This window comes from Bison bison, unplaced genomic scaffold, assembly GCF_000754665.1.
Source record: "Bison bison bison isolate TAMUID 2011002044 unplaced genomic scaffold, Bison_UMD1.0 scf7180017861843, whole genome shotgun sequence".
Classification (NCBI taxonomy): Eukaryota; Metazoa; Chordata; class Mammalia; order Artiodactyla; family Bovidae; genus Bison; species Bison bison.
The window spans coordinates 21,867-35,347 of record NW_011492415.1 but is presented as its reverse complement, the minus strand read 5'-3'; the positions used below and the strand labels follow the sequence as shown (position 1 = coordinate 35,347).

At 40.5% G+C, this 13,481-nt stretch overlaps 1 protein-coding gene across 1 annotated transcript in view; it reads left to right on the top strand.

Annotated features, from left to right (window-relative positions):
- Positions 1 to 7,727: 7,727 nt before the first annotated feature.
- The window catches only part of LOC104983174 (zinc finger protein 665-like), a gene marked incomplete at its 3' end in the record, with an annotated part of 10,457 nt that continues 4,703 nt past the window's right edge, over positions 7,728 to 13,481 (top strand). The window contains 2 exon segments of the mRNA XM_010832633.1: positions 7,728 to 8,242; positions 8,244 to 8,474. Of these exon segments, the coding sequence (XP_010830935.1) occupies positions 7,728 to 8,242; positions 8,244 to 8,474 (746 nt within the window).

Genomic DNA, 13,481 nt, shown 5'->3' with positions numbered 1-13,481 from the left:
AAGCCCATGTGCCACAACTACTGAGCCTGTACTCTAGAGCCCAGGAGCCATAACTCCTGAAGCCCGCACTGTCTAGAGTCTGTGCTCTAAAACAAGCGAAGCCACTGCAATGAGAAGCCGGGCACTGCAGCTGCAACTAGAGAAAGCCTGCTCACAGCAACGAAGGCCCAGCATAACCAAATAAGCTTTAAAAAAGACAGAATGCTGACAAACTTAATGATGTAGAACTGATTGGCTTTTAATGTCCCAAAGATGCTGAAATATACAAGTAAAAGAAAATGGGAGTATCATCCCAGAATGTGTCAAAAGGCAACTCTTTGGAATACGAAATGTCCACTCTGGCAAGCTACCGTGGAGTCACAAATAGTCTGACATGACTGAGCAGCTGAACAACGACCTTCACACACAACACAGTGAGCTCGAAAAACCAAATCTAAACCTCTAACTTTCTTCCTACAGATTCTTCAGTGACTTCCAGTAGCTTTTGGAATAAAGTCCTAAATCCTACACCTTGTAGAAATCAGCCTCTACCTGGCATCACCCCTCTTTGTTCCCTGTGTCCCAGTCACACTGGCTGACTTTCTGTTCACTAAATATCTTCCTGCCTCAGAGCTGGCACTCAGGCTCTTCTCTCTGCTTACAAAACTCTTCCATTTCCCACCTTGCCAATCCTAAGTGTTTCTTCCTCACGGAGACCTCATCTGATGTCTGATTTCTTGATGTAGGTCAAGACTTTCTGTTGAATCTTGTCTTAGCACCAGGCCTGTTTCAGAGCACATATAACAATAGTGATGTTAAAATTATGGATGTAATTGGCCAGCTGGCTCCTGGATTGTAAGCTCCATCATGTATACTGCTGTATTCCCAGTTCGGGACACAGAGTTGATGCTCACTAAATTTTGATTGAATGAAAGAAAAAAGACAACTCTTTTTTTTTTCAATCAGCTGTTTGTTTACATGTGCATGCATGAGTGCATGGATATGTAACTCCATGGTTTTATTATAAAACATCATCTCATAAATATGCTTTATGCTTTGTAGCAGTTGCACTTGTATCTTAAGTGTATTCCATGACCTTAAGTTTATTCTATCTCATCACATGAATGATATAAATAGTAGTAAGATTACTGACATTGTATGGATTGGCGGGGAGAGGGGGTGATTCTGTATAGTGATCATTTTACTGTTCCATTGCACTACAGCTTCCTTGAACTTGTTTCCTGTATTCTCTGGGAACGTTCTGTGGATGGTCTTTTACACTGTTACTTAACTGTTTAATTTTTTCGGTTCAGTTGTCTCTCCCAACCACCTGAACTCAAGTGCTGTTGCTTCATTTCTTAACTATTTAACCTGAGTAATTTCTTAGAGTGACAGAGTTTTCTCTCCCGTAAGGTGGACACAGATCTTTCTCTAACGTGCTGCTATGTTGATGAGAAGTTCATATGTGTAAAGTGTTTAGAGTAATGCTTAGTGTGTATGAAGTGTTGAGACACCTCTGGTCAGTGTGATGATGTTATCCTCATCACAGTGTGTGTTCTTTTAAAGCCACTGTGGACTTTGTTGTCTCTGAAGACACCAGTCTTGCTGTAACTCATCTAGATAGTGAATGTCATTCAGTGTGTTGAGTGTAACACTTCTGCATAGACAACCCACTGTTGATTGTAATTTGTTTTTCGTGTCTTGTCCATACATATGACAAATTCATGTTGATTGGAGGATATCATCATCTTATGAAAAAACAGGAAATTAAATTAGACACCACCAATTTGCTCCAAATAGATTTGCATGGATCTATCAGAATATTACTTCAGCTGAATTGACCTTACCTGTCTCACTTGTCCTTTTCTGTGAAAATAAGAACCCTCCTCAGGGCCTGTTGGTGAAATGTGTTTTCATTTCCAACACAGTTAACCTTCAAGGATGTGTTCATAGATTTCACTCCCGAGGAGTGGGAATGTCTGGACCCTGCCCAGAGGACCTTGTACAAGGACGTGATGGTGGAGACCCTCAGGATCCTGCTGTGGGTGAGGATCACTTCCTTCCGAAGTGGTGGTATACTTTGGGGTACCTCTGCATGTTCCCTCTGTGTCTCTTGGGAGCCCCTGTTTTTCTTACTGAGATCAAAGCCTTGTTGACTCTCACATGTAAGGCTTCATGATTGGCATCAGGAGTTCAAACTTGTCCTTTCTTCAGGTGACCTGCTCACTGTATGATACACAAGGAGCTTTTCCCGTGCTTGAGTGTTTATAAAGCTGATTTCAAACTTGTGAAGGATCGAACCCATGCCTCCTGTATTTGCAGGCATAGAGCCACCAGGATGTTAAGGAAATTAAATAAATAGTCTTGTTTAGGCTTCAAGACAAAGTAGTGCATTCTTCTGACCTTCCTTCTAACCTGTCTGGACACACCCTGACTGTGAGTGCCTTGACTCCCTGCTGTGAATGCAAGGCTTGTGGCACCATAAATAAGTTAGGGGACAAATCTTGAGTTTGTTCAGCCCTTGGAAGGGGCTCTGACCAACCAAGCCCCAGGCTTAGCAGCATCCAAGTTTTATAAGATAAAACAAACAGCATTAAGATGAAACCAGAGCTGCTGTTTCCTCACAGATTGATGATGATATCAGTTCATGTCCTGGGATTATAAGCAGTAACCTCGAACTGCAATCTTTGAAGTCTCACCCACGGAATGGACACACTGCCTGGGACGTTTTCCCAATTGAGACTCCAGATGTGCTGTGTCCTGGGATTTGCCAGCGCTGTTTGAGTCTGGATGTTGGTCAGAAGCCAATTTGATGATATATCCTCTGCTGTTTCTATTTCTCTTTGCTTTAAATGGTAGTATATTGAGAGTCAGCTAGATAATTCTCTGTCTGTATTATGTATTATTTATTTGTATAGGGATTCCCTGGTTTCTCAGATGGCAGAGTCTGTGTGCAATGTGGGAGACCTGTATTCGATCCCTGGGTTGGGAAGATCCCCTGTAGAAGGAAATGGCAACCCACTCCAGTATTCTTGCCTTGAAAACCTTGTGCCCAGTTGAGCCTGGTGGGCTACAGTCCGTGGGGTCACTAAGAGTCAGACACGAGTGAACACCTTCACTTTCACTTTTTTCATTTGTATAGCACACATGGCTTATTTTATTAACAAATCCTTTAACCCTAAGATGAAAGTGAAAACTTTTGGCAAAACATTAATTGGTGCTGTGAGCAGGATTTGTGAGACAAAATGCCACTCTGTAAGAAAAGAAGAGATTAAGATTGATGAAGTTTTTATTCCGAGATGAAGGTTCATCTTTACTCATTAGCTAATAAATGGGATGTATTCACTGGATTATGTGAGAAGTGGGACCTTAAATTCAGTGGGCTGAACCCTTAGAAGTTACTGAATGTTTGTGACTCTCACCCCTTGAGAAAGGATAAGAATCTGCCCTGCTGGATGAGAGGCTGGATCCTCTTCTCTCCTACTGTGAAGTACATAAAGCTAACTTAAAATTGTCTGAAGAGAAGTTACAAATGGAAACAGAATTATGCGATTAGTGAGGATGATTGTCCACATTACAATGTCAAATTATATTTTAGCTGATCAAATCCTCACTTTTTAAGTCGGCTCTCTATTGAGCCAGCCCACAGCTCCAATAGTGTCGCCTACTGCCCTTTCTCTCTCCATTCTCTGTCCTTTTGTGGCCTTTCACCCCTCCCAACCCTTCTGTCTCCCTCTCTATCAGCTGGTCCCCTTCTAACTTCCCCTGTCTCTCAGTGGGGAGGATGAGCCCAGCTTCCCCCACTCCTGCCCCCATTGTAGGAAGTTTCTTTACCCTTCAGATTCTTCTGATCAAACCAATACCCCCATCCCCCCAGAGTGACAATCTAAGATTCTTATCAGCCCATCTGTCCCTCTTATCACAGTCAATTTGAGCACTATTTGGTCTGTATTTTAGCCATGAAATTATGACTATACAAAAGAAAGTAGCTTTTTTGATACAGGATGGCCATGATATTCTTTAGACTCTGGAGAAAACATAATTTCTGTGAGTCTACTGCCTTTATTTGTAAAATTGGAATATTAGTGCTGTTAGGTTGTTTAGAATATTGCCTCTTTTACAGGAAAGATCAGGAATTTTTTTTTTTTTTTTGGCTGCAGCATGCGACAGGCAGTTGCATCTTAGTTCCCCATTCATGGATGGAATCTGTGCCCCCTACAGTGGAAGCACAGAGTCCTAGCCATTAGAGCACCAGGGAATTTCCCTCAAAGATTACTTTTGGGTAAAAAATATATTAACTTTTTGTCATGCTTATTGTGACATGTCCCTTTGTCTACATTACATCATGTATGTTGTTAATTTGCATTTTATTTCTGACAGTGTTGTCTCTGACTCCAGGTAATAAGTTTTTAAAGAATATTCCTTTCTTGTGATAAGAATACATTTTTAAAATAATTTATTTTTTATTCATTTTTGGCTGTGCTGGGTCTTCGTTGTGATTCGGGCTTCTCTGTACTTCTGGCAAGCAGGGTCTACTCTCTGGTTACAGTGCACAGGCTTCTCACTGCCGTGCCTTCTCTTGTTGCAGTGTGTGGGCTCTAGGTACCCAGGCTTCAGTAGTTACAGGTGCCAGGCTCTAGAGCATAGGCTTAGCTGCTCCGAGGCATGTGTGATCTCCCCAGACCAGCACTTGAACCTATGTGCCCTGCACTGGCAGGTGCATTCTTTACCCCTGAGCCACCAGGGAACCCCAAAGCATGTTCCTTTACATGTATGTTGGGGCCAGTGAACTGGATAAGTTGTATAGAAAACGGAATTGCTGTATTGAATGGCTATTGTGTAAGTAGAGAATATTTCATTTACTAATTTTTTAAATTTAGAGATGATGGTCTTTCTGAATGTATTATCCAATGTAACTGGTATGAACTACTTGTTAATGTCATAAAATGGCCTATACGTCAGTAAACTGATAGATTTATAACAGATGTTTATAAAAGTGTGTTTTGTTTTGGTTTTAAATCATATGAGGGAATTCCCTGGCAGTCCAGTGGCTAGAATTCAGTACTTTTACCTGCTTGGGCCTAGGTTCAATCCCTGGTCGTGGAATTAAAATCCCGCAAGGGATGTGGTATGACAAAAAAAAATTGTTTTAAATGAATCCTTTATTTCCTAATGCTGTGTTTCTTGTGCAATTGTAAACTGCCCTTTTGTTCTTTTTTTTGTTCATCACTAAGTCATGTTTGATACTTTGCAACCCCATGAACTACAGCACGCCAGGCTTCCCTGTGCTTCACTATTTCCCTGAGTTTGCTCAAACTCATCTGCATTGAGTCAGTGATGCCATCCAACCATCTCATCCTCTGTTGCCCCCTTTTTCTTCTGCCCTTGACCTTCCCCTGCATCAGGGTCTTTTCCAGTGAGTCAGCTCTTTGAATCAAGAAGTCTTAAGTATTAGAGCTTCAGCTTCAGCATTATCCCTTCCAATGAATATTCAGGGTTGACTTCCTTCAGGGCTGACTGGTTTTATCTCCTTGCAGTCCAAGGGACTCTCAAGAGCCTTCCCCAGCACCACAGTCCGAAATTATCAATTCTTTGGCATCAGCCTTCTTTATCGTTCGACTCACATCCATACATGATGACTGGAAAAACCATAGCTTTGACTGTATGGACATTTATTGGCAAAAGTGATGTCTCTGCTTTTTAATATGCTCTCTAGGTATGTCATAGCTTTTCTTCCAAGGAGTAAGCATCTTTTAATTTCATAGCTGCAGTCATCACCCATGGTGATTTTTGAGCCCAAGAACATAAAATCTGGCACTGTTTCCTTTTTTTCCCCATCTACTTGCCATCAAGTGATAGGACCAGATGCCATGGTCTTAGTGTTTTGATTGTTGAGTTTTAAGCCAGCTTTTTTTACTGTCCTCTTGCACCCCATCAAGAGGCTGTTTAATTCCTCTTTTATCTCTTTCATTTAAGTGGATTCATGTCCGTATCTGAGATTGTTGATATTTCTCCTGCCAATCTTGATTCCAGCTTGTGTTTAATCCAACCCAGCATTTTACGTGATGTACTCTGCATATAAGTTAAATAAGCAGGGTGACAATATACAGCCTTGACATACTGCTTTCCCAGTTTTGAACCAGTTAGTTGTTCCATGTCCAGTTCTAACTTTTGGTTCTTGTCCTGTATATAGATTTCTCAGGAGACAATAAAGTTGGGTATTCCCATCTCTTTAAGAAACTGCTGTTTAGTTTTTACATTATTCATTATTTAGTTTCTTTTGGATTATTTACTATAACAATATATTGTCTAGTCTTTGCATGCATACTCAGTCTTTCAGAGGTATCTGACTCTTTGTGACCCCATGGACTGTAGCCTTCCAGGCTTCTCTGTCCATGGAATTTCTTTCAGGCAAGAATACTGGAGTGGGTTGTCATTTCTGTCTCCAGAGATTCATCCAGATCCAGGGACTGAACTCTAGTCTTTCGCATCTCCTGTAGTGGCAGGCAGATTATTTACCACTGAGAAACTTGCGAAGCCCTGTCTGTTCTTTAGCATGTAATTATGTATAAATATGTGTATATTGTGTATAATGTATTTTTTTCCTCCTCAATTATGAGACAATAGTATGTTTACTACTAATTCGAGTGTGCTTTGGGGTCATGGTGTGATAATACCCTTTTCTTTGAGAGCTGACATAGGTTTGAACTATGTGAATGTTTTTGTCATTGTGTGTTTGAAACTAGCCTACTGTAAAAGTAATTTGAATTACAGGTGATCACTTTTTTAAATTTTTAAAAATTTTAGTTATTTGGCTGTGCTGGGTCTTTGTTGCGGCACAAGGTTTTCTCTATTTGTGTAAAGCAGGTGCTACTCTATGGTTGCGATGTGTGAGCCTGTCATTGCCTTGTCTTCTCTTATTTTGGAACACAGGCTCTAGGTTGTGGACTTGTGTAGTTGTAGCATATGGGCTCAATAGTTGTAGCTCCTAGGCTCCCAAGCATAGGCTTAATAGTTGTAGCTCATGGGCTTAGTTGCTCCATGGCATGTGGGATCTTCCCAGGTCAGGGACTGAATCCATGTTTCCTGCACTGGCAGGCAGATTCTTTACCACTGAGCTACCAGGGAAGCCCAATTACTCTTTCTTTATTAAACACTATTCCTTTAGTGTTTCTTTTATTTTGAAAATCATCACTGGGAAGATTCATAATTCTGTTCAGGATGAGTACTACTTTTGGTGTAAGATCATGTGTTGAACATGAAAGAATTTATTTATGAATTATAATTAATAGGATACCTATGGTTCTTTAATGTCTCATACACATATAAGCCAGAAATCACCAACAAAAGCAAACAGTGATAAAGCAGAAATATTTCACACAGTGATGTTGGGAAGACCTGAAAGCCATGAAATCACAGATATTTTCCTCAGAGAGATCCAGAAAAATTTGCATGAATTTGATTGTCAGGGGAGAGATGATGAAAGAAATTACAAAGGAATGTCTATAACCCAGATCAAAAATCTCACTAATGAAAGTGATCGGTACAGTAGAATTGCAGCGGGAAATAGGCCTGTTGAAAATAGGCATGGATCAAGGTTTCAAGATGAACTGCAGATACTTCAACCTGAAGGGAAAACATTTGAATGTATTCAAGTTGTGAGGAGTATCAACAGTAGCACCTCAGATTTACCACTTCAGAGAACTAGTTTCTGCACCAGCATTTCTGATATATGTGAGAGTGCTGTTATGCACCCTTCAGTACTGGCACAAGACCAGGAAGCACACACAGGAAGACCTTACAAATGTACTGAGTGTGCCATGACTTTTGTTCAGGACTCAGAACTCACTGGATATCAAAGGGTCCATAGAGAGAAACCATATAAATGTGATGAGTGCAGAAAAGCTTTTAGTGCACATTCAGACTTAAGTAAACATCAAGCACTTCATACAGGAGAGAAACCATATACATGTAATTTATGTGGTAAAGCCTTCAGTCTCAAGTCTTACTTTACACTCCATTGGAGAATTCATACTGGAGAGAAACCATATCAGTGTGATGTATGTGGCCAGTGTTTTAGTCGAAATTCATATCTTAGGAATCATCGGAGAATTCCTACTGGAGAGAAACCTTACAAATGTAATGAGGGTGGCAAAGAGTTCAGTCAGAGTTCAGGCCTTATAACTCATCAGAGAATTCATAATTTAGAGAAACCATATAAATGTGATGAATGTGGCAAAACTTTTAGTGCACATCCAGACTTAACATCAAGCAGTTCACACAGGAGAGAATCCATATAAATGTAATTTATGTGGCGAAGCCTTCAGGTACAGGGCTTCCTTTGCAGTTCATCACAGAACTCATACTGGAGAGAAACCATACAAATGTGATGAGTGTGGCAAAGCTTATAGTGCACATTCAACCTTTATTTACCATCGAGCAATACACAGAGGAGAGAAACCATATAAATGTAATTTGTGTGACACAGCCTTCAGGTACAGGACCGACTTTTCAGTTCATCAAATAATTCATAATGGAGAGTAACCTGACAAATGTCCTGAGTGTGGCAAAGTCTTTAGTCAGAGTTTAGTCCTTACAGTCAATCAGAGAGTTCATACAAAAGAGAAACCATGTAAATATGATACGTATGCCTTACTCAAATTGCACACCTTGGAATTAATTGGAGAATTCATACTGGAGAAGAATCTCACAAATGTAATGAGTGGCAAAGCCTTTAGTGCATGTTCAGCCTTAACTGACCATTAGGCAGTTCATACAGGAGAAAAACCATAGACATGTAATTTATGTGCAAAGCTTTCAGTCACAGGAATCACTTTTCAGATCTTCTGAGAATTCATACTACAGTGAAAACTTACAAATGTAACGAATGCAGTAAAGCATATCATCTGTTTGACCCTCAGAAAAGTCACACTGGAGGAAAACCACACAAACGTGTTGCATGTGGAAAAGCTTTGATTCTATGTTCAGACTTAAGTAACCATCAATTAATTCTGAACTGAGATTTTACCCACATCATGAATGTGGCAGGTGTTTTGGAAGGCATTCATTTCTTACAAAGCAAGAGAAAATTCATCCTGGAGAGAAGCCATACATTTAGAGTGCAGTCAATCATGTGACCATAAGGTAACTCTTAAGGAGGGAACCATATAAATGTAATGTGTGGCCGGATCTTCAGTAACAGGTCTCATCATTCACATCATCAGAGAATTCATAATGCAGAGACACCTTACAAATGTAAGGTGGGGAACATACTGGAACAGTAGTTTACAAATGCAATGGGGGTGGAAAAAGTTTCACCTTGAGTTGGATGCATTTGACAACAAGAGTCCACACTGAAGAGGAGTCATGGAAATGTGTGGGCAAGGGCTTTCTCCAGGCTCCGTGTGCACTAGACCTCAAATTACACATCTTTCAGAGAAACTACACAGATATAATGTGCACAGTAAAACTTTAACCCGAAGTTCAAATCTGTGAAACATGAAAGAATTTATATTGGAGAGCAAGCTTGTACAGGTAATGAATGTTGTATAGTTTTTTTTCACCAGATATTCACACTTTGGGCATAATGAGGTAATTTATGCAGATCAGAAACTGAACAGATATACTGAATATGAAAATATTTCTAAGAAGGCCAATATGTCTTCAACAGTCACCAGGAAATTCATTTGGGGAGAATCTTTATAGATGTAATGAATTTGCTAAGTTTTTAGACCAGTTCTTACAGCAGGCCACATATCAGACAATTCATATTAGGAATAAATAAATCTTTAGTTCTCCAACATTAACCTCCAATACTATTGCAGAATAATTACATACATACAAATACTATTGCAACATAATTACATTAAATATGTTGAAACTTATGACATGAGGTGTATATTGAAACTGAAGGACATGTAGGAAGATAGCCCAGTATCTTCAGTGTGTAAAGTATTTAATTAGTGGAGTTTTCTTGAGAAGGCCATATTACTATTGAGAGGGTAACAGGCAGGAAGGCCAGGGGTCTCCAAACGGAGGAAATAAGCTGCAAGTGTCAGACATTTTTATCTCTTTTAAGCAGCAGGAGGAAATAAACAAGCGATACTTTTTTCCTTCTCTATACAAATTTAAAAGGAGGTTTCTCTTAAAATACTGTGTTGCCATAATGACACCTGGTTTCACCTGAAGTTAACTATTCTCAAACCTTGAGTTAACCAATGCATTTTTCTTATGGAAATGTTTGTCTTAAGCTATGTTAATGTACTGTGCATTTACCCCAGACTCTGTCTTCAAGTCGGTTCCGCCTAATGGCTCAGAACCTACTTGACAAACCAGTATGTTATACTCAGATGTTGTTCCCCTAGTCTATGTAAACAAAACTATTTGTATGGTATTCTGCCCTTTCTACAAGATTCAAGTCAATCCTTTTATGGCCCGGGATGAATCATGTGGTGCCAAGATTATCCCAAAATACACTTTATGGATGAGGGGCCTGGTGCCATTCTGAGTTTTAAGACATTCCTTTCTTTCATTAACAGACTGCTAGTGACAATGGCAGCCCACTCCAGTACTCTTGCCTGGAAAATCCCATGGATGGAGAAGTCTGGTGGGCTGCAGTCCATGGGGTCACTAAGAGTCGGACACAACTGAGCGACTTCTCTTTCACTTTTCACTTTTATGCATTGGAGAAGGAAATGGCAACCCACTCGTGTTCTTGCCTGGAGAATCCCAGGGACAGCAGAGCCTGGTGGGCTGCTGTCTCTGGGGTCGCACAGAGTCGGACATGATTGAAGCGACTTAGCAGCAGCAGTGACTATATATCCAGCTGAAGACTAGCCAGGGGGGTACTCTTTCTGCCCCCTTCTGATGCCTATGTCAGAAGCTTTCTCTGTCTCCTTTATACTTTAATAAAACTTTATTACACAAAAGCTCTGAGCGATCAAGCCTTGTCTCTGGTCCCAGATTGAATTCTTCTCCTCCGGAGGCCAAGAATCCTGGCGTCTTTTTGTGGTTCAGCAACAGCCTTTCACTATGACTTTTCTGCAGTAGTTTGAAAACCTTCTGCAGCTGTCTTATAGGCCTTTAATGATGGTCTCTGCAGAGGAGTTAGTAAGATGAAGAGCCTAACCTGATTAAGTGTGGTTCATTCATATCCATCTTTACTGAGAAAACAGGGACACTGCATTATTCAGTTCACTGGTGTGTGAATTGGCATCAGATAAGGGCAGAGAATAATGTAAAACTGTGCCATAACTTATCATGTTTTTTCAGGGCGCCCTTCCATACACAGACCACAGCGTGTTGTAGGACTGGGTGCTATACCATCTGACCATCGAGAGAGCAGTTATCTGAGTGGAAATTTAATCAAAAGAAATCAAATAGTATGTGTATGATTGACATTTAACTGTTGCCATTACCATTTGCTGTTGTTTTATTCCGAATGTATCATGGATGTCCTCTTGATTCATAAAATGTAATCACTTTCTCCACAACCCCAGATGAATCATGTTCTTCCCACCAACAGGGTTTTATCTGACCTCAGTATTTTGTAACATATAATAACAATGCAGTGTTAGGCTCTTGGGGCTGAAATAATCTATGAGAATTGCTTTCCACAGTGGAACCAGAGATCACGCAATTTGGGAATTACATATTCATAATTTGCACTTGAGTTACTCTGCTTCAGAACATTCAGACAGCTGTAATTAAAATACCATAGCATGCATTTTCAGACTCAAAATATATATAAATAGAAAAATTGTGGACTTCCCCAGCAGTCCAGTGGTTCAAACTCCACACTTCACTGCAGAGGGCACAGGTTTGATTCATGGTCAGGGAAGTAAGATTCTGCAAGATGCCAGGTAGGGCACCCCACGCCCCCCCGCCATACACACACACACACACACACACACACACAGTACAAAAATTTGAACTTAGAAAAAATTTTTTAAATTTTATTTTTAAACTTTACAATATTGTATTAGTTTTGCCCAACATTGAAATGAATCTGCCACAGGTATTCCCGTGCTCCCCATCCTGAACCCTCCTCCCTCCTCCCTCCCCATACCTTCCCTCTGGGCCGTCCCAGTGCACCACCCCCAAGCATCCAGCATCGTGCATCGAACCTGGACTGGCGACTCGTCTCATACGTGATATTACACACGTTTCAATGCCATTCTCCCAAATCTCCCCACCCTCTCCCTCTCCCACAGAGTCCACAAGACTGATCTATACATCAGTGTCTCTTTTGCTGTCTCGTACACAGGGTTATTGTTACCATCTTTCTAAATTCCATATATATGCGTTAGTATACTGTATTGGTGTTTTTCTTCTGGCTTACTTCACTCTGTATAATAGGTTCCAGTTTCATCCACCTCATTAGAACTGATTCAAATGTATTCTTTTTAATGGCTGAGTAATACTCCACTGTGTATATGTATCATAGCTTTCTTATCCATTCATCTGCTGATGGGCATCTAGGTTGCTTCCATGTCCTGGCTATTATAAACAGTGCTGCGATGAACATTGGGGTACACGTGTCTCTTTCCCTTCAGGTTTCCTCAGTGTGTATGCCCAGCAGTGGGATTGCTGGATCATAAGGCAGTTCTATTTCCAGTTTTTTAAGGAATCTCCACACTGTTCTCCATAGTGGCTGTACTAGTTTGCATTCCCACCAACAGTGTAAGAGAGTTCCCTTTTCTCCCCACCCTCTCCCTCTCCCACAGAGTCCACAAGACTGATCTATACATCAGTGTCTCTTTTGCTGTCTCGTACACAGGGTTATTGTTACCATCTTTCTAAATTCCATATATATGCGTTAGTATACTGTATTGGTGTTTTTCTTTCTGGCTTACTTCACTCTGTATAATAGGTTCCAGTTTCATCCACCTCATTAGAACTGATTCAAATGTATTCTTTTTAATGGCTGAGTAATACTCCACTGTGTATATGTATCATAGCTTTCTTATCCATTCATCTGCTGATGGGCATCTAGGTTGCTTCCATGTCCTGGCTATTATAAACAGTGCTGCGATGAACATTGGGGTACACGTGTCTCTTTCCCTTCAGGTTTCCTCAGTGTGTATGCCCAGCAGTGGGATTGCTGGATCATAAGGCAGTTCTATTTCCAGTTTTTTAAGGAATCTCCACACTGTTCTCCATAGTGGCTGTACTAGTTTGCATTCCCACCAACAGTGTAAGAGAGTTCCCTTTTCTCCACACCCTCTCCAGCATTTATTGCTTGTAGACTTTTGGATCACAGCCATTCTGACTGGCGTAAAATGGTACCTCATAGTGGTTTTGATTTGCATTTCTCTGAGAATGAGTGATGTTGAGCATCTTTTCCTGTGTTTGTTAGCCATCTGTATGTCTTCTTTGGAGAAATGTCTATTTAGTTCTTTGGCCCATTTTTTGATTGGGTCATTTATTTTTCTGGAGTTGAGCTGTAGGAGTTGCTTGTATATTTTTGAGATTAGTTGTTTGTCAGTTGCTTCATTTGCTAT